Raw genomic sequence first — 24,764 nt, forward strand, 5'->3', positions numbered from 1 at the left:
ACATGCATTACACATTTGCCAGCCTGTATTAACTTTTAGAAGTGCTTGGATAGGGGCTACAATTTCATCAACATCATCACTTGAGTTGAAATTGCTTTTGGAAAAAATGAACTTGCAATTGACGACCAACTGCAAGTCATCAAGGAAAATTATTTTGTTCTCAAAAGGTGCATATTATGGCCCAAGTTCATTTTATCCTTACAAATACATCCTCTATCTTGACATATTGCTTCTCTTGAAATCTGTCATTGAGTTATTGCTGTCGCTTGTTATTTGCCTGTAATTTGTTTCCTGTGGAATAAATCGTGACTGGCGAGAGGCTGAAAACACGGAGAAAAAAGAATGGAGTGAGAGTGACAGTCAGAATGAAAAGGAAAATGCTTTTATTTTGTGCAGACATTTTGGATAAGAGCCCGCATCACAGAGGCATTAAATCTTAACTGCTTTTCATTTCAGGAATCATGTGTCGTTTATAACATTAATGAACTTGTGTGTCATTAATAACATTATTTCAATCACGCAAAGTGTATTGCGAAATGGCAAAAACAAGTTAACAGAACAACCAAACAAGAGAACGAATGCACAATTTTCTTGCAAATTTATCAGGAATCAATTTTCGGAGCTTTGTCAGATGGTTTGCTTTGGGGTAATTTGGTATCAGCCTTTCATATTTCATACAATTTGCAATGTGTTTCTCTTTTAATGACTTAAGTGTTAATTCAAGTGGATATTCTTCACCAGAGGGTTTTGACAAAAACACAGCAATGATTTTAAATACGCGGGGCTATGGGAGGATTGTGGGGTGGGGTACATGTTGCCGTTATTGATGGGGTTTTTTCTGTTGTTATGGTTTATTGTGTCCTATGCGGAATAGAAATTGCTTTTTAAGATGACAAGGAAACATGACCCACCCTTATCCCCTGAGCCCCATTGAGCAACAACAACAACAACAATTTAATCTCTTTTGACCCCGATTGTTATCTTTCTTTGTGTTTGTATCTTGGCCTTTTTAGTGATCGCTTCATGATCCTCCCTTTTTGCCCTGCTTCTTTCTAAGCAGACACTTTGCCACAATCACTTTCATTCTATTGAAATAAAACACTTGCTTGGATTTGCTCTTTTTGTGTTAAGAACACGATAACAAGGATTTAGAATGCAGTATTAATATTCTTAATCCCTTCTCAGTTATTAGGGTCGACTAAGCGCTTTAGAAACGGCATTTAAAGATCCTGGCAAGTGCCAAGTTGAAAAATTGTTTTGGATAAAGAAGATAAACAAACCCATGGGATGCGCCATTTGATGTCATTATAATTGCAAAGAAGGATGGTCTTTCCATTGTTCAGTGGAAAGAAGGCTAAATGGTAAACCCCTTTGTTGTATAAGAGTGGTATCTGTATTTTTTTAAAGGTAAGTTTTAATGTATATGTCTGAACTTAATTATACAAGGTCTAAATGAAGCTGGTTAGTGTTTTCACAGAAAAGTGAGGTGATATACAATAGTTGTAATTATATTATTTTCACAGTGAGAGCTTCTATTCTTAAATTGTTGATCTACAGTACTGAACAGAAGTCTTAAGCCACCCCTGATTTCTTTATATTTTGCCTCCAAGAAGCCAGACTATCTTGTCATTTTTAAAGTTATTCTTTGGACAATGACTGCTTTTTCAGTCGTTTTCAGTCCAGTCCTTGTACCTGACCATTTTCAGAGGAATGTTTTATTTTTTAAAGTAATTTAAAACTGACCTATGAATCATTCAACTAGTCTATATGTATTACAGACAACTTGGCAAAGAATCTGTTTTAAATTGTATCTTTAGGCACTTTGTTGCCAGCAGCCTGTAGCAAAAATACATAATCTGGCTTTAGCTAAATGAAAAATGCCAAAGATAACGTGCAATTTTTTTTTCAAAATGTGGCATATTTTGGCATGGTGTACATAGCTTGCAATTCGAGGAAACTGAACCAATGGAGGGCAGAAGAAGTAGCACACCTTAAAATCTATCCACAGCAGATGAACAGTATTTGATCGTAATGTCTTTAAGAAATCCTCTACATCTGTCCCTTCAGTTGATCCATCTACTGTTTACTGAAGCCTCATCAGAAAGGGTCTCAGTGGAAGGGTGGCTGTCAAGAAGCCATTCATAGGGAAGGGGAAAACAGAGAAAAGGCTGAGGTATGCTAAATCCACTGATCAGTGGCAGCGGGTCTTGTTGGAGTATATCATGGTTTGGGGTTGCAAGTGATCATGATAATGATCTTGTCGAAATTGATGGAGTTGTGAACCCAGAAAAGTACCATCAGACCTACAACCTGGAAAACATCTCATTGGCAAAAGCTTCATTTTTCATTATGACAATGATTCTAAACTCACTGCCAATGCAATAAAGGATACCCAGATAAAAGAACACACAGTGGATCACTATCAGTCATGGACTGGGCTCCACAGAGTGCGCAACTCAACATTAGTGAACTACGGTGGGATCTTCTTGACAGAGAATGGAACAAAAGGCAGCCCAAAGAAGAGCTTTAAATATCATCAAAGAAGCCTGGAGAACTATTCCTGAAGACTAAAACAGATATAGAGACTATTTAATCCCACACTGGGGAAAATCACTTGTTACCACAGTACAAGGAACACAAATAAAATATATATTAGAGATATACTGGAAAAACAAAAATAGAAAAAAAATAAATAGGAAAAATACTGTGCCAAGAAAAGCTAAAATACTATACAATGCGCTGATGGTTACTATATAAAGTAAAATGCACCAGGATTTGTAAATTACAAGAAACCTTGCCTAAGAGAATTTAGACAGTGTTGAACTTTCTGATACCTGTAATTAAAGCTTTTTTAAACATTACAGATGTTTTTCCAAGTGTTCATAAGTGTCTGTCGGCTTATATTAGTCGTTTTTTTTCAAAGATGTGTGGTGAATAAATATTCCCCTTAAAAGGGGGACACCCTTTTCCAAAATATGTTCCTTTCTGTATTAATAGTTGTGTGTGTGGCACAGACCGTCCATGGTATGTGGCAGAGCCCTTGCGTTGAATGGGCGGGGGTTATACGGTTTAAGCCAATCAGAGGCGCCGCGCTCTTCTTTCCTCAACTCTCATTGGTTAGAATCTGGCTGTGTATCATGCCGATGTTGCCTGGCTTTCTAATGGTTAGCCTGTAGCTAACGGTAATGTTGGCAATTTCCGCCCGTTTCTCCATAATATTACCTCATTACATCTTCAAATACTAAAAAAAATAACTGTCTGCAGTTGGCTATTCGGCTGTTAACGGTAAGTGTATCTCACATTGTGGCCAACCAGCTGTTATTCACCTGTTAATAATAGTAATCTAGCACATAATCAAGATGAAAATATTTGATGCCTTCGTTAGCTAACAGTAATCGAGCTAGCTGAAATAAAGGGACAAAAACGATGCCCAGTGCTCAGTGTTCTTTTACCTGGTTTAATTTTATGAAGCGAGACTTATAATTATCCCTGCTAGCTTAGCAGGTTAGCCCACGTAAGCGCACCCACAAGCTACTGTTGCTGTGTTTTGTTTTCCTGGCAACTGACTAGCTGTGGCTCTTGTTTGCCATCCCTTTTTGTGCTGCACATTATTAAGCGGTGATTATACGTGGTGTCTTAAAATTAAGTTTCCCCTGATGGAAAAGGTGACCCATTGATGTGCTGTTGTAGATAAACAGCTTTAAAAATTATAATAATAGTGTGGTTGTAAGGAGTAACATTTACCTGAGCTGGAGGAAGGAAGGTATTCTCAAATAATGATGATGAATGTACTTCACTGTGAAAAATATATTTGTTGTGGCTTATTTAGCTCTAATTTGTGTATAGAGACTACAAAAAAGCACAGGATGGAGCTCCTATTGTATGGTTTCTTTGTCTTATTAGTGCATCTACACTTTGTTCATTAATTGTTCCTCCATTGCAGGGTGCTTCACTGTTTCCGAGATGATGATGAATGGAAACTCTCCTTCAGGTGTGTGGAGATGACCTACTACCCTTTTGGGAATGGTCAGAATGGGGCCAGATGTGCCCCTTCTTAATGAGTACAAGCAGGAGTTCTTCTGGAAGCGCTTCCCCCAAACTGTATTGGGGGGTCCACGCTTCAAGTTGGGCTACTGTGCCCCACCTTATGTATATGTCAATCAAGCAGTCTTGTTCTTGACACCATGGCTTTTTGGGGGCATCGGGACCCTACTCAGTCAGTTGCAGCTGCTTCACGAGCTCCATGCTGCTGTGCTCTCTGGTATACTTATGTGCGGGGCTGCGGCGGGTGTCCAGGCCCTGGCGCTGTATGCTGCTCGGAGGAGCGGCACAGTGGAGAGACTTGGTGCATCCAACATCCTTGTTGATGAAGAAGAAGTGGAATTTACCCACTGTGTCAGCACAGAGACTGTTCGATTCATTGCTCCTGGAAAGCGTTTTGGGCTTAATGTGGTGCTGCATACAGTGCTAGCTGGGGTGCTCTGTGGCTTTGGGACATGGTATGTGTTCCTTGGCAGACTCACTGCTCTTTATGGCAGTATTGGTGCATCACTGGTGGTCTTCGTCCTGAGTTGGGTGACACTGTGTATAGCTGAATATTCTCTCATTGTAAATACGGCTACAGAGACAGCCACTTTTCAGGCACAGGACACTTATGAGATAACCCCACTCACGCGGCCTCTTTACATTTTTATTTTCATCGCTGTGGATTTGGCTGATAGGTGAGTGACAAAATTAATAATTTTATTAAAGTATTTTGTGTTTTCCATCATAATAATTCTGACATGTTGCTGTGATTATAGGTACTCTGATGCTGTCCCTGAGCTCCATCTGGCCAGCCAGGTTCTCCACGTGCTGTTCCTCTTTCTACCTCTGCTGTGGGCGTTTGGTATCCTGCCTCCCCTGGATGCTCTGCTCCTCTGGGGCATGGAGCAGACTCTTGTGTTTGGCTTAGGAGGCTCACCCATGTCCGGCAACCTCAGGTACCAGTGAAATGATTAGCTGACAGCAAACTAAAATTGAAAAATTATATCATTTTTTTCACTTTTGAAACAATAATATTGTAAAAAAGTCATGTGGGTCATTCTATATCCTGAGATTAACACGGACAAACTCTGTTTAGCATTTCAGTATTGTAGGATGAGGTATGTATTTGTGCTGAGTGTTGGTGTGACAATAAAAGATGCTAAGAATCGGATGAAATAGTGGCAGATCATCTGCTGTTTTGACCCCTGAAGGGAGAATCCAAAAGAAAAAGAAGGAAAACAAAATAAATTATAGTAGCTCAGAAGGTAAAAACTAAATAACATTTCTAAATTGCCTATAGGTGTGAATGGGAGTGTGAAATGGCTATCTGTCTCTCTGTATTAGCCCTATATCAGACTGGCAACCTGTCCAGAGTTTGCCACGCCTCTCTGCCTGTGATAGCTAGGATGGGCTTCAGCCGCCCCCACGATCCTGATAAGGATAAGCGAAAGAGAATGGACGGATGGATGAATCAGATTAAATGGTTCCACTGGCAGTGTTTTATTACCCTGTTTATCATCAGCCCTAATTTTTTTGTGTCTGTGTGTGTGTACTGTCTCACAGGCTGCTGTTGATGTTTGGTGTATCCGCTGGCGTAGCTGTATGTAATTACTTCATCCCATCAACACTTGGTGTGGTTCTCCTCTCGACTGCTATGGGATTTCTCTTGAGTCTGGATCTCAGCCAGGTTGGCACACTCTGCAGAGGTTCCAGGTCAGCCTTTGGGGACCGCGAATTGCTCAGAGGGGGGCCATCACCTCCTCCTCCAACTTCCTTTGGCTGGAATCTAGGCTGCAGGGAAGTACTGCTATATTTGAGCTTGCTACTGGTGGCAATGGCAGAGGCAGGGGTTTTGCATCACTTCATCGGATTAGCTCAGTCCCGCAGCCTGATTACAGGACCCCAGGCTCCTGTCAGTTACCTCCTCCTCATACTGTTCTGCCTCTGCTGGGCTCTCAGAGAGATCCAAGGGGCCTATGTATTTGGAGGGGTGTTCCTCAATCCCCTGTACCCTAAAGGGATGTCCAATGTGCAAATTTTTAAACAGAGGAACAGAGGACTGTACATTGCCGCTGCAATCAGAAGAGTCCTTATTTACCTGGGTGAGATTTTGAGGTTTTTATAATAGATATTGGAAGTCACCTTTTGTCCAGTGTTAACAGTTTTCTCAAGTGTGAGAATAACTGTATGTGAATGTGTTTAATCTGTGTATGTTTTACTTCACAGTGTTTCCATTTGCAATGATTGCTTTCCTGGCTATGGATAAGTCTCTGCAGCTGCTCCACACGGTTTCCCTGAGTGTGGGATTTACTCGAGCCTTTAGAGTGGTATACTTAACATTTATGCTTGCTCACAGTCAAAATAATAAAAACTTGTAAAGCAATTCTGGGGAGATTTTAAACTGGGCAACAACCTAAATAACAGATCTTTGTCGAAAGAAGACTGAAAAGGGTGACACTGGAAAAACGGGTCCTCTTGACAGTTATTTATCCTTTCCTTTTATCAAAATGAAAATAAAAATGTATTAAGCAGTGAGCGTCTCTTGCTTGATTTTAACAGTTTCTCTTTATTATTGTTGTTATGCAGGGATGGCAGAGTTCAGAAGATGCCCTGCTGCAAATGGTGGTGGTGATCTTGGTGCGGCTTGCAGCTGGAAACAATGTGCTGCCAGGGTGGGATGACTTGGGTACCGGAGTTCAGCTTCTTCTGGTGAGGTCAAAGTTTTCACCCACCATAAATTCTTCAGTGCACGCATTAAAATCTGACCCTTAAATATAAAACAGTGAAAAATGGTACAATTATTTGTGCTTTGACCAGCACAAATAACTTTTTACCATCCAGATTGGGGCATCTTTGTATTTTTCCACTTGCCCTGAGTTGAATAACTCAGGATGGCTTGTTTTGTTTGGTTGTTGATATTGAGAAGAAAATAACATTAGAGATCAGGGATAGAAGCAGCAGCTTCCAAATGCAAGTGTCTCATTTCAAATCAGCTCTCAACATGTTACTAGCTTTGTTAATGAATGGCCAAGCAGGGTATTTTGGACATGGTTTTCGTCAACAGTGTTTTCTACCTCCTCCTGGAGAATTAAGAATATACACTATCAGGCTATATATATCCATAGCTCTGGTAAGTTTTGGGTTTTCCCTTTGGTCTGCATCTTGGAAAGTGCTTAGTGTGCCTGGTAAACCTCCAAAGCAAGACACTCAGGAGGGATCCTGATCATATGCACAAACAGCCTCAACGAGCTCCCTTTGATGTAATGGAGCATTAGCTCTGTTTTGAAGTTCCCCTGAAGACTCACCTTTAACACAGTGGTAAGGTTTGTGTGCCCTGCTGACCCTACCTCCTAGAAGCTGTGTTGTCAGGGGCAGTAGTTCCTGGCAGGGTTTTCCAAAGTAAAAAAAAAGCTGAATAGCTTTGTCCAAAAAAAAAAAAAAAAATGTAAAAAGTTAACCAGGGTCCCCTGAACCCACAACCGGTAAGAAGAGGTATTGGGACCATGCTTTGCGGCTTCTGCATTAACCTGCATCATCATCAGCTTTTGCCCTTTTGGGAAAGAGAGTTAAAATAGCCACACAACCAGAATGCCTGCATGTTGGACATGTATGATTTCTCTTCATGTTTGCTGTTGTCTTTCGGCTACAGGTGGGCCTCCTGTTCGACAGAGTAACCCAGTTTCTAGCCAAGCTGAAATTCACCCTGACTGTGTTGGTGACATCTTGGACAGAGAAGAAGCAGCGCCGTCAGTCGGCTGGAACTCTCCTGGCTCTGAACGCCTCCCTATGCCCTCTGGTCCTGGTGGTGGTGATCGTCTCTGCCCTGCTCTCTGCCCCTTTGCTGCCCCTGTTCACTCTGCCCATCTTCCTTGTGGGGTTTCCCAGGCCTCAGCGAAGCTGGCCAGGACCCGTGGGCACTGCCTGTCCCTGCCCGGATTCTGTCTTCTACCAGCAAATGAGTGGAAGTCTCGCCTGTGCTCTGAGGACGGCCTTTGCAAGAGGGTCACTGGGTTAGTTGTTCGTGCCTGAAATTCTTTTTTCTTTTCTTAATAAATTAGCCGCTAATACAAAATACAATTGTAGCATTAAGATAATGACAAAACCCGTCATGGCATCTAAATTGGACCGCTAATAGTGTTCACTCCCTTTATAAAGCACCTGAAACCTGTTAATTATTAACTAATCAGTCACAGTATCTAAATTTAAATCTGTCTTAAAAGTTGGTTTTGCTTAACTTACAATACACACAGAATTTTTCTCCATTAGGTTTTTCTTTCTACAGCTCTCAGTAAACAGAGGTCACCTTACATAGAAAGAAAAGTATATTTTTTTTTTTACAACAGTGTGTTTTGACGTGGGCTGTAATTGCAGCAACTGAACTCTTGTATAGGTCAAATGGGGACTGTATGCAGATCCGAAAGCAGTGAAGCATCATCTCATACGGTTACACAGTAAGAGGAATTCTGTTGTGAGCAGACTTTTTGGACTACGGGCAGTAATGTGAACTTACGTGATCCAGTTGAGCTTTCTGTGAAGTGACCCTGAAAAAAAATAAAATAAAAAAAAAGCTTGGGTCTCTATTCATTACATCCAAATATTTCCACACCATTAACTGCGTAATACTCCGAGGCTAAACTGAGCTGCTGCTCGGGTTTTGTTCTCTTCCCAATCAGGTGGGGGGAAGAGAGGGAGGGGGGAAACATGCAAGTAGGGACTTGTTTTTTATGGACTGATGATTTAAGACTGAATAAAACCGAGGTGATGTAATCAGTCAGTCTTATTGCTTTTTCTGAGCTAGGGAAGCTGTGGCTGTGATGTATAATTCAGAAAAGTTGCTTGTTAGGCTGAAGCTCACACACAAACGGTGGTAGTTTGTAGTGTTCTTTTGCTTTGCTCACACTGGGGGCCGTGGTGCAGTGAGCAGGAAAGAAATCTGCCCAGTGTGTCACTTCACATCATGAGGTAGCGGCTGGGACTATTCTAAGATGTCAGCATGGGACATGACATTATCCTTGAGCCAAGCGAGCACTAGTCAGGTTAAAACAAAAGCTTCCTTTCACCTTGCTGCTGCTGTTCATCTGTGTTGAAATAAACGTCTGTCTTCTGTCTCAGAAAATGAAAATCCACCTTTGTACAAAAAGAGCAAAGTTTTAGGGACTAATGGAAAGCTGGGGACAAGAAGAGATTTAATATTTAGATCTCTGTGCAGTCAGCCAGTTAAATCAGTAGCACGACCTTCCTGTACTATTGTCATTGTATGCATCTCCAAGCAGCTCATCCAGTAACCACGTTATCTATGTAGTCAGCAGAGGGATGCACAGCTGATACAAAATGAAAGACTCCCGTATGTGTGCTACATGTTTTATGTTCTGTGCTCATAGTCACATCTCCTTACATGTTGGATGTATGGATAACTGATGAGTCTCTCTCCATTTTCAGGTTCATTAGCCCCAGGCTCTCATTTTCTTGGCCGCTTTCAGGACCGTATGGTTTGGATAATGATCCTGGAGAGGGGATATGGCTACTGCACTGTCAACATTAAGGTACTGTATCCCTGTGATTGTCTATTAATAATCTAAGTAAGAATCTAAAAGATTACATAAGGTGGGGTGTGTTTGTTACAGGGCCTGGAGCTACAGGAGACGTCTTGCCACACGGTGGAGGCACGGAGGGTGGATGAGGTTTTTGAGGCTGCTTTTGAACGCCCTGAGCGGCTCGGCTTCACCCAGGGTTTCAATCTGCATTGGGGCAATGCCCTCACCCCGTGTGCTGCACTTGCAGTCCGGGTCTACTCTGATGCCCGAAATGTGCTGTCTGGTATCATTGACTCTCATGACAACTTGAGGAAACTTCAGGATGACTTCATGAAGGCTCTGATCTGGTTGCTCCTGCGATATTGTGTGCAGAAGCATAAAGGATTTTTATGGAGCAGTGAAGAAGTGTCAGTGGTTGGTGGGATGAAATCCCAGTCTTCACAGTTAGCCCAGACAACTTCTAACCAACCACCTGAGGCTGTCATGGTGGAGTCCAATGTGTCTTCTATAAGGTTCAGACAGGACAGCTCCAGTTTGACCTCCTTTGGTGACTGGTCAGATGAGGATGACTTATTTGGACCTCAACCAGCCAGACGGACAGTTGCATTAGTGACTGCAGAAGCCCAGTCTGGACACACCACCCTGCAGATGGGGGCCTCTTTGCCGGGCTCCGTGGAGATGGACAGTCTTTTTGAAAACATGGCCCTCTCTGCACTGCAGCCACTGCAGCCTCTGGGACTGGGTATTGGGATGCCAGCTGTGGATAAAGGCCATAACTCAGAGGTATTCGATGAAAGGTCTGGCTCTCTCCCACATCTGAACTTCAGCTGCCCCCAGTCTGAGGTATTCAACCTACCAAAAGGGTGGAGGACAGCACCATTACTACCATCCCGCTTGCTGTCTCTCAGGCCTTTATTTCCTGAGGATTGGTTTCGATTTACCTTGGGACGCTTTGGGCCTGCTGTGCAGGGTGCAACCTCAGAGGACATGACCAAAGCCCTCAAGGAGGATGAAGCCTTGAAGGAACTGCATATTCATGTTGCACTTTCGTGTCTCATCTCACTGGGGGCAGAGTCTGCCTTCACCAGTCCTAGTTATGTGTACAGGCTGTATTGTGGAGATGTACCGTGGACAGAAGGACTTGAGTGGCTATCTTCAAGTAAAGAACTTTACCAGCTCACACTTCAGGCTTTCAGGTAAAATTGCCAGTTAGGACCTCTAGATTGTGATTACTATAATCAGCCAGACTTATTTGAGCCAGAGCATCCATAAGAGTTCTGCCTTATGCTTTTGTTTGCCCTCAGGTTCAGTTTCAAGTTGTTGTTTGATCAAGCAAGCCTGGGGCCAATGGAGTCCCCTGAAGAGTTGTTCAGCACTCTGGAGGAATATGAAAGGGACTGGTACATCGGCCTGGTGACAGAGAAAGGCTGGCATGACAGCGTTCTTCAGGAAAAACCCTTTCTATTCTCACTAGGACATGATCTCACAATGGTAATAAGACATAATGAAGCCTCATTTACACCCAAGCTACAAAATATACAAATATAATTACAGTATATTATCCAGTTGACATCAAATTTAAGGTTCTCAAAAATCCATGTGTTCAGCTTAGTTGGTTCCACTAGTTAGTTTGTAACATTTTGACTGTCCTTGTGTGCAGGGTACCTACACAGGGCGAGTGCTGACCCTTCAGGAGCAGCTTGTACAGGTGGGCCGTCTCAATGGAGAAGGGGTGAGAGGCCAGTGGGCAAACCTCTCCTGGGAGCTCCTGTATGCTACTAATGATGATGAGGAGCGGTACAGCATTCAGGCCCACCCCTTCATGCTAAGAAACCTAACCGTTCAGGCAGCCGATCCGCCTCTAGGATACCCTATTTACTCATCTGCCCCACTTCACTTCCCTTGCCTCTGAGCTGTGGTTCCATCTTTCAGGAGTACCACAGAAATTCATGTTTGAACTGTAGCAAAGTCAAGAGAAATCTTAAATCAGGAGTTTTACATTTTAAATTGTTGACTCAGAGTTTGTGAAGTGTCAAGTCGGCATGGGAACCAACTTAATTCTTCACATTAATTTGAGAGATGGAGCAGTGGCATCGCCATCAAAGCACAGACATTTTTGTGTTTATTAATGTTTGTGCTGAAACAAAAAAGTGAATAAATTAAGACCCCTCCTCTCCAGGAGACGACTAATAAATACCTCTGGTTTAATTCGACTTTTTAATGTTCATGTAATCCCCCTTCCCATCCTCCCTCACTTTTCCACAAAAAGGAATGAGAATTTTATTGCTTTGTTAAACAATATCAAGGATGTGCCTTGGGGATGTCTCGCTGTACACGTATGGTGTTTAATGCTGTTGTTTTGTTTACAATTCACTTGTTTACAATCTAGAATGAATCTGTCCACAGTTTCTTGTACATATTGTTAATTTTTATATGTGTAGCTGTATATACTTACAATAAAAATAGCTTGTCAAAAGCTGTTTTTCATTAAACAAACTTGCTGGGATAGAGAAAACTGAACATAACTCAATTTTTGTAGGCATTTAAAGGGTCGTTGCAGAAACATTGCCATTCTTAATATAGTCTTTACAGCTTGTTGTCCATTCTTCAAGGCTGTGTACCACAAGTTGATTATTGGTTACAAACATTTCATTTAAGATAGGAAGAGGGCACTGAGCTTTCAAATCAGTTATGTCTCTAAATATTTACTTCAAGACTGAATTCAATTTCATTTATACATCGCCAGTTTATCGCCCGCAACAGCCATCTCAAGGTGACATGACATGAAAGCAGAAATTTTGAAAAAGGAGAAAAAAAAATACAAAGTCCAACATTAGGAATGCAATTTCCTCTTGAGGATGTGATTTTCAGGAGGTCTTCTGTTTAGTCAAGTTCGCAGAGTCTGCATCCTACGAAAGAAGACGCTAACTGTCAGCACTTGATTTGCACCAAAAATGAAAAATTCTTTTATTCAAGGTTGAAAATTGTCTGAATATATATCATGTTGACATCTGTAAATCTTGAGATACTTTATTGGTCACAAGCATGCCCCTTACACTGCCCAACTATTTCACTGTTGAGGAATGTTTAGATTCTGTAAGTCTTTATAATGTTTCCCTTTTTTTTTGTCCCAAAATGATCCTCCTTCATCACAAGCAAGTGAATCTACAATGGCTAGCCAGTAGTGGCATGACCTTTCTGCATGGCCCTCAGCTGTCACTGTCCAGCAGAGGCCACCAGACACACTGGTCAGTCAGTTATCCAGTCAGCACCAGGGGGAAGTAGTCATGCTCACTGTCATACCCTAGCCACTGCCTTCTTCTTATTAGACTCAAGCAAGGTCAGTAGAAGCTAGAGCCTCCCAGCTGTTGAGAGACAGCGCTGCACACATAGTTCAACTTTATTCAAGTATTTTCAGTCTGTTCACACAGTGAGAATCCCCCAGTCTCAGGTCTAACATAGCGCAGCTAACCTTGCAGAATACTGCAGCAGCACAAATGTTACAGAAAGAAACGGCAACATCTGATGTGCCCCAAGTAAAATGGAAAAAAGCTGCATGTTCACCTGCATGCTCCTGACCAAGTCAAAATGTGTAAAACAAATATTATGAAAAAAGGTTTCTACTAACTCATAAAACTCAAAATATATACTCATATTGATCACAGTATTTGGTAAGAACATGGTGATGTGTGATTTTCTCAGACCTAAACTAATATGTAAATAATATACCTACAAGGGAATTTTGCACCATAAAAACTTTCTGTACCTACTCGACCAGCTTGGAAATTCTGCACCCATTTTCTGCCCAAGCTGTCGGACACAGACCAGGCGAATGTGGGCGCATACTGCCAGGCGTAGTAAAGCAGGAGCATGGGCTGCTGAGAGATCCACATCTCTTTGACACCATTGGAAATTCCCACTAGCATTAAACGCACACAGCGATCTGTTGGCATCCTCTTCAGATGTCCAACTGTGGGTGGAGGCTTGAAGTAATGAGAGGAAAACTTGTTACTTAAAACATAGCTTTGAAATAGTTATATTAGGCATATCAAATAAGCAACTAAAAATACCTTGTTTATTTCTGCTGTAAAGGCATTTTTGGCGATTTGTGATTGGATGGGCCCTGGACACACTGTGCTAATTAGTATTTTTGGATAGTCAGTCAGCTCAGTTCTAAGGGAATTAAAGAAACCCTGTGGATAATACAGCAGAGATCCAGATCTGTTCATTCACACGAGCCAACAACTAATACATTTAGTTGAAAAGAATTAAGAGAAATAAAGTCATCATCTCCTTTCTGAAATTTCATCACCTGAAGTGCATGCTTGCTAGCAGAGGCACCTGTTGCAAGAGGCGCAGCGGTAAGGCCAAAGAGGCTGCTGACAGTCACGATGCTCCCCCTGCCTCGCTGCGTCATGTGAGGCAGCACCTGCTTGGTTAGAGAGACTGTACCTAAGAAGTTGAGCTCCATCAAGGCCTGGCACACATCCACGCTGGTTTCCAAGAACAGAGAGCGCTGACTTCGACCGCCATTGTTAATGAGGATATCAATCTGATGAGGAATGGAAAAGAACACTGTCTGAAATCTCATTTATTTCAGTTTACAGTTCATAGACACCGGAGTACCTATAGTTTTGTATTTTCTCATTTGTTTTTATTTCAATTCAGTTAGTTTTCGGAGTGGATTTTGTTGTTTCAGTTTAGTTTTTATTGTGCGCAAATGTTTAGTTTTAGCTTAGTTTTTATTAGTTTCAGTGTAAGCTTTAGTCTTTTTAATTATTATTGAATAGAGGACACATCTCTGATCAAAACTATCACAATTGTAAGGGTGAATGTTTATGGAGAAAAAAAATTTGTTTTCAGCAGACATTTAAAACAGAGTAGCTATCTGAGAGTTTACAACCTCAGAAGAGATGGTGCATGTGGATTTAAAATAACAGTTAAAAGGCTCTGATCAGATGATGACTGCTGGAATACATCTCAGTAGATCTGCTTTTGTAAAAGGGGCACAACAGCTTTAAAAGTGGTGGAACATGTCACAGCTAACAGAGGGATTTAATAATTGCAGTTTGATAAATCCAAATTTGAAATAGTTCCTGGAAATCGTGGGTGCCACATGGTCCAGGCTAGAAAAGGAGACAGGCAACCAGGCTTACTGTGAGCACAAAGGCCAAAGGTCAGCATCTGGGGCTGCATTGGTGCACACAGCATAGGTAACAAGCATATCTATGACAAGACACCATTAATGCTGAAGGATACACATTTTGGACACTCGTTCCAAACTGACATTCTGCATGTGCTACAAAAGGGAGGTTCTGTAGTAAAAGAGTCCAACATGCCTGCAGTTCAGACAGAATATCGACTAAAACCAGCTCCAATATGAAGCAAAAAGAGGCCCCACGCTGGGAATACGTTTAGCTATATTTTACCTTAGCCCTTTTTCATATATGGCATATATATCCGGTTTTTCTACACCTGGTTAAAGTAAAAATTCATTAATTTACACACTGTCACAGGTTCTTAGAAAATGGCTTGAATAATGAAAAAATAAACTACATCCACAAAGTGAAGTGAACATAACCATTCATTAAAGGATGTCTTTAAAATAAGACAAAGGTGGTCTCTATTATGTAAATCAAACCCAGGAATTTAAATATTATAGATGAGTTGTTAATGCAACAAAAAAAATGTAATGAAACTATGAGCAACTGCAGTGATCTTACATGTCCAAAGTACCCAATCACAGTTTTTGTTTTTGTCTCATGTGACCTCCTCTCCAGCAAATCAAGTGGAAGAACAAGAATATCCTCATCCTTAAGTTCAGAGGTCTCTTAAAAAATAAAGGACAAAAAGCATTCATTTAGTCACTTTTGAGTAAATCTGAACAAACTATAACTGACATCATATGGGAAACTAGCATGTTATTAATGTGTTATCCCATATGGAAAAGAAATAGTAAAAACGTATAAAAGACTTGCATAAGATGTGGCCTAATTCATATAGTGAATCATATAAGGCTTATATGATTTACTCATGAAAGTGGCCACTTTCTCATTACTTTCATACATTGTTTTAGTAAGTATCCAAAACATACAAGTTTCATTTATATAATTTTTCAAGGGATCTTATATCTGTTTTCACTCTTGTATGCTTTTCATACAAGTTTCACACAAGACAGATACAAACTTTATAAGATTTATATATATCTTTTCCATATGGGATACTCCATATTCATCCATGCACCCAAGCTTAAGTGTTCCTTCACGTTAAGTGGGTTTCTTTTGTCTGGAATCTACTTTGACATAATTTGACAATTTATCTTACCTAAGCAATGGCGTTTCACTCTGTGTAGCTCATCCTCACGGCGGGCAGACAGGATGAGATGTGAGCCACACTTTGCCAGCTGGTAGGCCAGCTCTTCTCCAATACCACTGGATGCTCCAGTGATCCACACCACCAGCCCTTTCAGCTTCCTCTCTGGTTGACACAAACCACAACAGTCAACATTTCCTGCTATAGTGGTTTGGTCTTTATAAACTTTCAGAGAGATAGCAAAAATCTAAGGAGTGACCAAATCCAAAATCTGGTGCATTGGTAAAAAGGAAATAAACTGGCTTGCTCAGTGGCAGAATGGTGGTGCCTCACAGCAAGACTGAGTTTCACTCCACCATCTGGTCGGGGCCATTCTGTGTGGAGTTTGCATCTTCTGCCCATGTTTGCATGGGTTCTCTCGGGGTACTGAAGCTTCCCTCCACAAGTCAAAAACATGCAATCAGTGGGGTTAGGTTAACTGTTGATTTTAAATTGTCCAGGGTGTACATGGAAGCATGGCCATCTTGGAAATACCAAAAAGGCCTGAAAGACCACAGATGAAAAAGTGGCTGGTCACAGTATCCTTTCCTTTTTCCCCCTCCAGTAACATCTAAACAAGTCAAGAGAACTCTCAAAGAGATAGGTGTATCATTGCTAAGCTGTCAAATCTTCATGAATGGTAATGCAGAAGTGTTAAAACAAGTTGGAAACCACTGGTTACACTCAAGTACAAGAGGCCAAATTCCTGTAAGTTTTAATGATACTCTATGCATCATGCTTTACTTTCTAATTATGGTGACGACTAAAGTGCTCCTTACAAAACTATCTAACAGCATAAAAATAGTTAAAGTTTGACCTATTTTTGACTAGCTACAACATCAAACTGCTGCTTACACATTAACATGGCAGGCCTAGTGGTACAGTATAATCCCAGTTTTATCCCCTTCAGTACAGCACAGTACATAATGAATTCACACTTCAGGTCTCAGTGCAGGTTTTCAGTCTAATTTAGCTTTCTGTAGCTGTTGTCCTTGACAGTGATCCTTGGGCACAACTTCCCTCTTTAAGGTATATTACATTTCAGCTTCACAAAAATCATTTCACTGCTATCAAAGACTGTTCTAAACAGAAACACCTTTACTTAATAAAACAATCCCTTGGCTGACAGACGGTCTGTGCTTTCCCTTTAGGATAACTCTGCATTTAGTAACATCAACAGGCTCTGAGGAGGCCTCCTCTGACTGCCACTGCTCACTGATACGAAAACATTTGTGAATAACTGATAAGAGAAATATGTATGATCTCTTCCAAAATTTGCCAGTGTCAACGTTTTTTGATTTTTATTTTCACTGTCCCCAATAGTCACAGAGATGCACATTTTATCACAAATCTGAGCCCCTTCTTTATTAATAAGAAACTGCTCACAATGCTGGGGGATGATTGTTTCACTCACCTGGCCTTTGCCCTGTCAGACTTGCCCACAGGAGAGTGACGTCTGCATCCGCGAAAATGAAGCCAATTAAACAGACAAGTAAACAAAATGCTATGAAGCAGCTCAGTGCAGATACAGTGCAGGACTCCATTCCTTGTAAAACAACACGCATGCACTAACAACAAACTTATGACTTAAGTAACTACACTGCAACCTATAATGAGAGATGGTTAAAGTGTAACCACTTGTGTAATCACTTCCTCTCTAGTATTTTCAGATTTAAACCTAGAGAGCAGTATTTAAAGTCTTTATCCTTTTTCTTCATCATTTTTAAAACACTCTGTGGTTTCTCAACTGATTGGGATCCATTCCTGCCTTGTTAGAGTTCAAAGCTGATTAACTTGTGGGTTCCCACTTTTTAACCCTAAAACACCAAATGTATCATATTTGTTGGTTATGGATCCAAAATGTTACTTTGATGATATTTGAACCACTTAAATATTACTTTAGCCTAGAGAGATGGTTTTCCATCATGCTTGAAAATGCACCAAAGTGTCATCAAATTGCTCCCTGGTCATTGTAAGAAATTAGTCTTTGAGGACTTTTTTTTTTTTTTTAAACTATGAGTCAATCTTGACTCCAATAGGAAGGAAGTAGATATCAAGCTTGCCACAAAGAATTTTAGAGGTTATGAAGAATAAGGGTCAAGAATTCACACTAATTTCTTTTGCCAGTAAAAGTCTTTGAAACTTACACAGTGGGTTTTTTTATTTTATTTTTTTTTATCTATGTCACAGAAACATGTTAAATATATATATATATATATATATATATATATATATATATTATATATATATATATATATATATATATATATATATATATATATATATATATATATATATATATATATATATAATTTAAATTAAAACTGAAGCAGCAAAGTGTATGAAACACAAACTGGTGACTGTCAGAAAATTCACCATGATTTAGAAACAGCTAAAATTGAAACTTATTCTCATCACATTAAAATTGTGATTTCAGGGCCTGGACAAAACTGGTGGGCTATTAAGAACGTTATTTCATTAGACGGTTGGTTATTCAGGTGAAGTCTGAGTATGAGTGCCCAAGTGATCTCAGGAGCTAAGTTTTTGGGGGGCACTTTAAACCTGGGAAACCTTATCCAAGCGTGATTCCAAAGACTCCCACAAGAAGATCAGTGAAAGAATAACCTCAAAAGGATTTTTAAGCTTCCATGAAGACATGCATTGGATTGGGTCTTGCTGTATCTGCACAGTGTTTGGTGTGATGATGTGTTGATAATTTACTTGTCCCTTTAAAGGAATTGTAAATTTTCTAAGTCATCTTTCATATGCTTACAATAAAAATCGCTCATTAAACAGCAGTTTAGTGTTTCATTAAACAACCTGGCACAGAAGAAAATTTATTTGAAGTAAACTTTATTAGTCATCCAAAAGGCCATTCAAATCTGTAAACATTCTTTAGGCCTTGTGTCATCAAGATTAACATTAAAAAAAAAACCAAGGGAAAAAAAAGACTAACTACGTCTGAGACAAGAAGAGCTTTTAAACAGTTGTGTCCTTGAATTCTTCCTTCTGAATGGAAAAAAAAACAAAAAACAAAGTCCAACTTTAGGAATGCAAGAACTGTTTCTTCCTGAGGACGCGGCTTTCAGGAGGTCTTTGGTTTAGTGAAGTATGCAGAGTCTGCATCCTGCAAAAGGAAGAGGGTAGCTGTCAGCACTGATTTTCTACTTCCCTGAATCAAATCAAAATAATTTAAAGGGAAGGAAAACGTCCAAATAGACATGCTGTTAATATTTGTACATCTTAAAAAAATTTCAACGTGGTCACAAGATGACGTGCTTTATAGGCAGCGATTTCACTGTTATGCTATTCATGATTTTTTAGGCTCTGTCCGTTTCAAAATGATCCTTCTGAAGCATGTGAATCAACAACGGCCACCCAGCTGCAAAATGACCTTTCTGTACATTAACCTCTTTATATTTAGGGTCCAGCAAGCAATTTATATGCAGTCTCCTCCCTCTCTGTAAAACACTGACATAATTACACTCACTGGCCACTTTAGTCAGCTGATCAGTAACACAAATATCTAACCATCCAATCACAAGACAGCAAACTCAATGAGTTTAGGCATGTAGAGATGATTCAGATGACCTGCTGAGGTTCAAACGGACTATTAGAATGAGGCAGAAAAGTGATAAGAGTAACTTTGAATGTAGCAGATCTGCTGGTCAGCGTATTTCAGAAACTGTTTGAAAAAGAGAAAATATGCAGTGAGCTGCAGTTCTCTGGGTGAAAATGCCCCATTAACACCATAGGGAGACCACACCGGGTGCCATTTCTTGTCAGCTTAGAACAGGAAACTGAGGCTACAATTCAGACAAGCTCACCAAAATTGCACAACAGAACTCTGGAAAAATGTTGCCTTGTTTGATGAAGTTCAACTTCTGTTGCTACCTTTGGATGGTAGGGTCAGAATTTGGTGTAAACAAAATAAAAGCATGGATATTTGGGTTGCTTGGCACCAATTGAGTATTACCCCTTTATCACCTCATCTTCTGACAGCTGCTTGAAGCAGGATAACATGAGACATAACAAAGCTCAAATCAACGCAAACTGGTTTCTTGAATTTGACACTGAGTTTACTGTACTCAGACAATCTCTACGGTCATTGGATCCTAACCCAATAGAGCACCTTTGAGATGTTTCACTTTTCCAGAAAAAAGTCAACATGATGCCTTCAAAATTCCGAGTCCAGAAGGCATGATGTCTTGGTGGCTACACCCATCTTTTACATACACCCTGTGCATATTATGTACCTACCACACCAGCTTTAAAATTCTGAACTCTCTTCCTTCCCAGCAGGTCTGTGATGAACCAGGCAAATGTGGGAGCATACTGCCAGGCGTAGTAAAACAGGAGGAAGGGCTGCTGTGCAATCCACATCTCCTTGACACCATTGGCGATTCCCACTAGCATTAAATGCACACAGCGATTTGTTGGCATTTTGTGTTCCTGGCTTCCAACTGTTGCCACAGGCTTTATGTAATGGAAGGAAAAATGGTTATTGAAAGCAAACGTTCCTAAAAAGCACTTATGTCACAAATGTGAAATAGAAACAGCAAATAAAATGCATTACCTTGTTTAGTTCCTCTGTGAAGACGTTGCTGATGATCTGTGATTGGACTGGCCCTGGGCACGCCATGCTAATTAGTATCTTTGGATAATCAGTCAGCTCAGGTCGAAGGGAATTGAAAAAACCCTGTGGAAAATACAGCAACACCACTTATCCAGTTGGGACCGGTAATAGTTTTTTTTCCTTCCTTTGTTCCCCATATATAACTAATGCTAAGTTTAGACGAGATGCAGAAACATTCAATTACATTAAATGAGTTAAATTCAAACCACAGAACCACAGAGTCATGAGAAATCGCGTCACCTGAAGTGCATGCTTGGTGGCAGAGTATCCTGTTGCAAGAGGCGCCCCAGCGAGGCCGACTAAGCTGCTGACAGTCAGGATGCTCCCCCTGCCTCGCTGCGTCATGCGAGGCAGCACCTGCTTGGTTAGAGAGACCGTACCTAAGAAGTTGAGCTCCATCAAGGCCTGGCACACATCCACGCTGGTTTCCAAGAACAGAGAGCGCTGACTTCGACCACCATTGTTAATGAGGATATCAATCTGATTAGGAATGGAAAATAAGATAGGATGAAAAGGTGCAGAAAGATGACATGACTTGAAAAGTTATCAATCTACAATCTGGTGAAATAAAACTTTAATTTGGTCATGGTTCGATTCCTGGTTTAAAACCAGCGTCTTTTAAATAGGTTGTCAGTCGTCAGGAAATATTAATGTGGTAATGAAACTAAGAACACCTGGAGCAGCCTTACATGCCCAAAGTAGCGAATAACTGTTTTTGTTTTTTCCTCGTGTGATGTCCTCTCCAGCAAATCAAGGGGAAGAACAAGAACATCCTCATCCTTAAGGTCGGAGGTCTCTTGAAAATAAAAGAATAAAAATTATTCAGCTGATCACAAGCAAGTAAGACTGAACTGAAAACAAGCTAATGCCCAGTTGGCACCTGAACTGACTGAAAAGGTAAAAAGTTAAAGCATGGATGTTGATTACATAACAACATCATTTTAATTTATCTTACCTAAGCAATGGCGTTTCACTCTGTGTAGCTCATCCTCACGGCGAGCAGACAGGATGAGACGTGAGCCACACTTTGCCAGCTGGTAGGCCAGCTCTTCTCCAATACCACTGGAGGCTCCGGTGATCCACACCACCAGCCCTTTCAGCTTCCTCTCTGGTTGACACAAACCACAACAGTCAACATTTCGGGGAAAATCTTGCAACACTTAGCAGTTAGCACCAAGGAGTCATAAACATTGCCTAATTTTGTTTTAACTTTCACCAAAATTATTATTACTTATTTTATCTTTTTCACAGAAGACTCTTGAATTCTTGGATAATTTTGCATTTAGTACTTGTGTTGGATCTGTTTAACTGTGGTCACTGGTAAGAAAATGTTGTAGTGCACTAAAATGGAAGACTTTTGTTAGTCATACAGGGAAATGACTAAGTGCATATTGTAACATTATACTGAATTTGTTGTATAATTACATGTCTATATAATATAAGAAGCTGTGTCTTCTGCTGGGTAAAGTTAGCATGGCACACATTATCTTCTAAACACAAATGAAGTTTGGCCATTAAAGAGTCCAGAGGTCAATCTGAGTTGAAGACGAAGCCTTATAAAATCGACTTATTGTTCTTTGACAGTTCAACCTATCAATCACAAACAGAGAGGTTACCCGTGCTTGTCCCATCACAGGACGGATTCCCTTCGTTATAAACAAGAAGGTGAGGACAACATGAGGCGTGTTTCCTTTTGACTCACCTGGCTTGTGCCCCGCTAGACTTGCCCAGAGGAGAGTGAAGTCTGCATCCGCGAAAAGGAAACAGAGTAAATGGATGAGTAAATAAACTGGTATAAACCAGCTGAGAGCAGACACAATACAGCAGTCCATTTGGTGGAAGCAAGTGGGCTACAGCACACGCGTACACTTTTAAAGTGGCTACAACCACAACTAAGCTAAAGGATGTCTACGTCACTTCCGCTTTATTTTCAAATTAAACCTTTAGCAATAAACGTGCTTCTATCTTCCTATCTATCGCTCTTCTTCAGGTTGCATAACAGTATAACAGTTATCTTTTGCAATAACGAACTTGAACCACAGCTGTTACACAGTGTCCTGCAGAACCTGGCGATTCTCCAACCCCCCCCCCCAAAAAAACAAAACAGCCCTGAGTTTAGATGAGAGAGGATTTAATGGAACAGAATCAGACTCAAAATACCTTGATGCATTCTCAATCATCCAGGAAAGTAAATCTCCAAAAGTTGAATCTGTTCATCTGGACGTAGCGTTTTGTGGGAGAAACGTTTCGTCACTCATCCAAGTGACTTCTTCAGTCTCAGCTGACTGCAGGTTTCCCCAAACCTTATAAACAGTACATTTGCATAATGACTGAAACCAGCCCACTGAAGGAACAATGGGCTGTGAGGTCAGTTCCTTAATCATAATTATGCAAATTCCCATGACCACTGATCAACAATCACTGACCAAAACCCACTGATCAAAGAACACTGATCAATGGCCATGAGTACCATTCACAGAGAGTTGGGGAATGGCTGCAATCACAGCATTGTAAGATGGCGAAAGATGTACCCTTAGGCCCCCTCCTCGATTCAGAGATGGTCTTTCCCTTTTCACGTAAATGGCCTCCTTGACTCCGCGCTCAAACCAGCGTTCCTCCCTGTCCAGGATGTGTACATCCTCATCGTTGAAAGAGTGTCCATTGGCCTGTAGGTGTAAATAGACTGCAGAGTCCTGGCCTGATGAGGTTGCTCTTCTGTGTTGTGCCATCCGCTTCGCTAGAGGTTGTTTGGTTTCCCCGATGTATAAATCCTGGCAATCCTCCTGGCACTTAACAGCGTACACTATGTTACTCTGTTTGTGTCGGGGGACCTGATCCTTGGGGTGGACCAGTTTTTGGCGCAGCGTATTTTGGGGTTTAAAAGCCACAGAGACCTGGTGTTTAGAAAAAATGCGTCTCAACTGTTCCAATACTCCTGACACATATGGGATCACTACAGGTTTTCGCCTGGGCAGCGGTTGTCCTTCTCTCCTGGATCGGCTGGAGCTTTCTTTAGGTGTCTTTCCAGCTTTGACAAAAGTCCAGCTGGGATAACCACATTTACTCAGGGCCTTCTTGATGTGCTGTTCTTCTGCCTCCCTGGCCGCTGTGTCAGTGGGGATGGTGTTCGCTCTGTGTTGTAGCGTCCTGATGACACCCAGTTTGTGCTCCAGTGGATGATGAGAGTCAAACCTTAGATACTGATCTGTATGCGTAGGTTTACGGTACACGTCAGCTTTTAGATGTCCCCCATTACTGATGGAAATCTCACAGTCTAAGAAGGCTAACCTGCCACTTTTCATATCCTCCCTGGTGAATTTGATGTGTTGGTCCACCGAGTTAATGTGATCCGTGAAATGTAGTACGTCCTGAGATTTGATTTTCACCCAGGTGTCATCCACATATCTGAACCAATGGCTTGGTGGTGACTCAAAATACTTTACTCAAAATACTTTACTAATCCCTGATGTGGTCACAGTTGCTCCAAGACAGTAAGATATGTAGTAAGTATAGTATGGCAGTAAGTAAGAGGAGGGGATATATTCCAGTAATACAAGTAAACACACGTTTTCCCAGTATGAGGCATTAGCGATCTGCAGTTTTGCATGTTGTATTTCCTTTTTAAAGTAACCTATATCCATCTATCATCTATTATTATTAAAATAACCTATATCCCCCGGTCATTGGTTTATGCAAGCCTGATGCAGGACAGATTTGCATAGTATAAAAGCTGTGATCTTGACTAGTTTAACTAACTGAGGACAGTGTTATTTTCATGTTGGATTTAATGGGTTTAGCAACACTCCAAACTGAAAAACATGCATATGGTGGTTATTTTACTGGCCGAGTGCAGTTAGACACAATGCACTTAATTTTGATTGCTTAGCACATTAGATACATTTTGGCTCATGGATGTCTTGTGTAAATGTAATACATTTTAACTCATTTTTATAAGATATCTTTGATTTTTTTTTTTAAATAATCTCTCATTTTTACCAAACAGACCCTTCAGAGTAAATGGATCATGACATGTTACATTGATTCATGTATTACTCAGTTCCTCTTGATTACATCTTAATTTTTGAGACCCCTGCATCCATGTGAATACCATGCTCAAGCACTGTCAACCATTAAAGCTACAGTGATGATAAGGGAGTCGAGCAACTCAGCAAGGTTAAAGGGCATTTAAGATAAGATACTACAGTATTCATCCCAGA

At 40.8% G+C, this 24,764-nt stretch overlaps 3 protein-coding genes across 4 annotated transcripts; 1 reads left to right on the forward strand and 2 right to left on the reverse strand.

Moving 5' to 3' along the window:
- Positions 1-3,118: 3,118 nt before the first annotated feature.
- pcnx4 (pecanex 4) lies at positions 3,119-12,036 on the forward strand. The gene is made up of 11 exons (XM_003453091.5): positions 3,119-3,285; positions 3,944-4,721; positions 4,803-4,982; positions 5,590-6,128; positions 6,253-6,353; positions 6,613-6,735; positions 7,676-8,036; positions 9,466-9,569; positions 9,651-10,756; positions 10,865-11,051; positions 11,221-12,036. The coding sequence occupies exons 2-11, from the start codon at positions 4,024-4,026 to the stop codon at positions 11,470-11,472; spliced, it is 3,651 nt and encodes a 1,216-aa protein (XP_003453139.2). The 5' UTR covers positions 3,119-3,285; positions 3,944-4,023; the 3' UTR covers positions 11,473-12,036.
- LOC100695242 (dehydrogenase/reductase SDR family member 7) lies at positions 11,915-17,845 on the reverse strand. 2 transcript variants are annotated; one of them, XM_005477031.3, is made up of 7 exons: positions 17,326-17,845; positions 15,885-16,037; positions 15,284-15,390; positions 13,873-14,112; positions 13,631-13,753; positions 13,327-13,543; positions 11,915-12,469 (listed from the first exon to the last, which is right to left on the reverse strand). In XM_005477031.3, the coding sequence occupies exons 1-7, from the start codon at positions 17,474-17,476 to the stop codon at positions 12,444-12,446; spliced, it is 1,017 nt and encodes a 338-aa protein (XP_005477088.1). In that variant the 5' UTR covers positions 17,477-17,845; the 3' UTR covers positions 11,915-12,443. The 2 variants fall into 2 exon arrangements, with proteins under 2 accessions (XP_005477088.1, XP_003453138.2); XM_003453090.4 differs by having other exon boundaries at positions 13,331-13,543; positions 17,326-17,844.
- Positions 17,846-18,747: 902 nt separating this feature from the next.
- On the reverse strand, positions 18,748-22,465 carry dhrs7 (dehydrogenase/reductase (SDR family) member 7). Its single transcript, XM_019349209.2, has 7 exons — positions 22,250-22,465; positions 21,503-21,655; positions 21,237-21,343; positions 20,788-21,027; positions 20,488-20,610; positions 20,172-20,387; positions 18,748-19,038 (listed from the first exon to the last, which is right to left on the reverse strand). Exons 1-7 carry the CDS (start codon positions 22,377-22,379, stop codon positions 18,997-18,999), a joined length of 1,011 nt encoding a protein of 336 aa, XP_019204754.1. The 5' UTR covers positions 22,380-22,465; the 3' UTR covers positions 18,748-18,996.
- Positions 22,466-24,764: the final 2,299 nt, after the last annotated feature.

This window comes from Oreochromis niloticus, linkage group LG19, assembly GCF_001858045.2.
Source record: "Oreochromis niloticus isolate F11D_XX linkage group LG19, O_niloticus_UMD_NMBU, whole genome shotgun sequence".
Taxonomy (NCBI): domain Eukaryota; kingdom Metazoa; phylum Chordata; class Actinopteri; order Cichliformes; family Cichlidae; genus Oreochromis; species Oreochromis niloticus.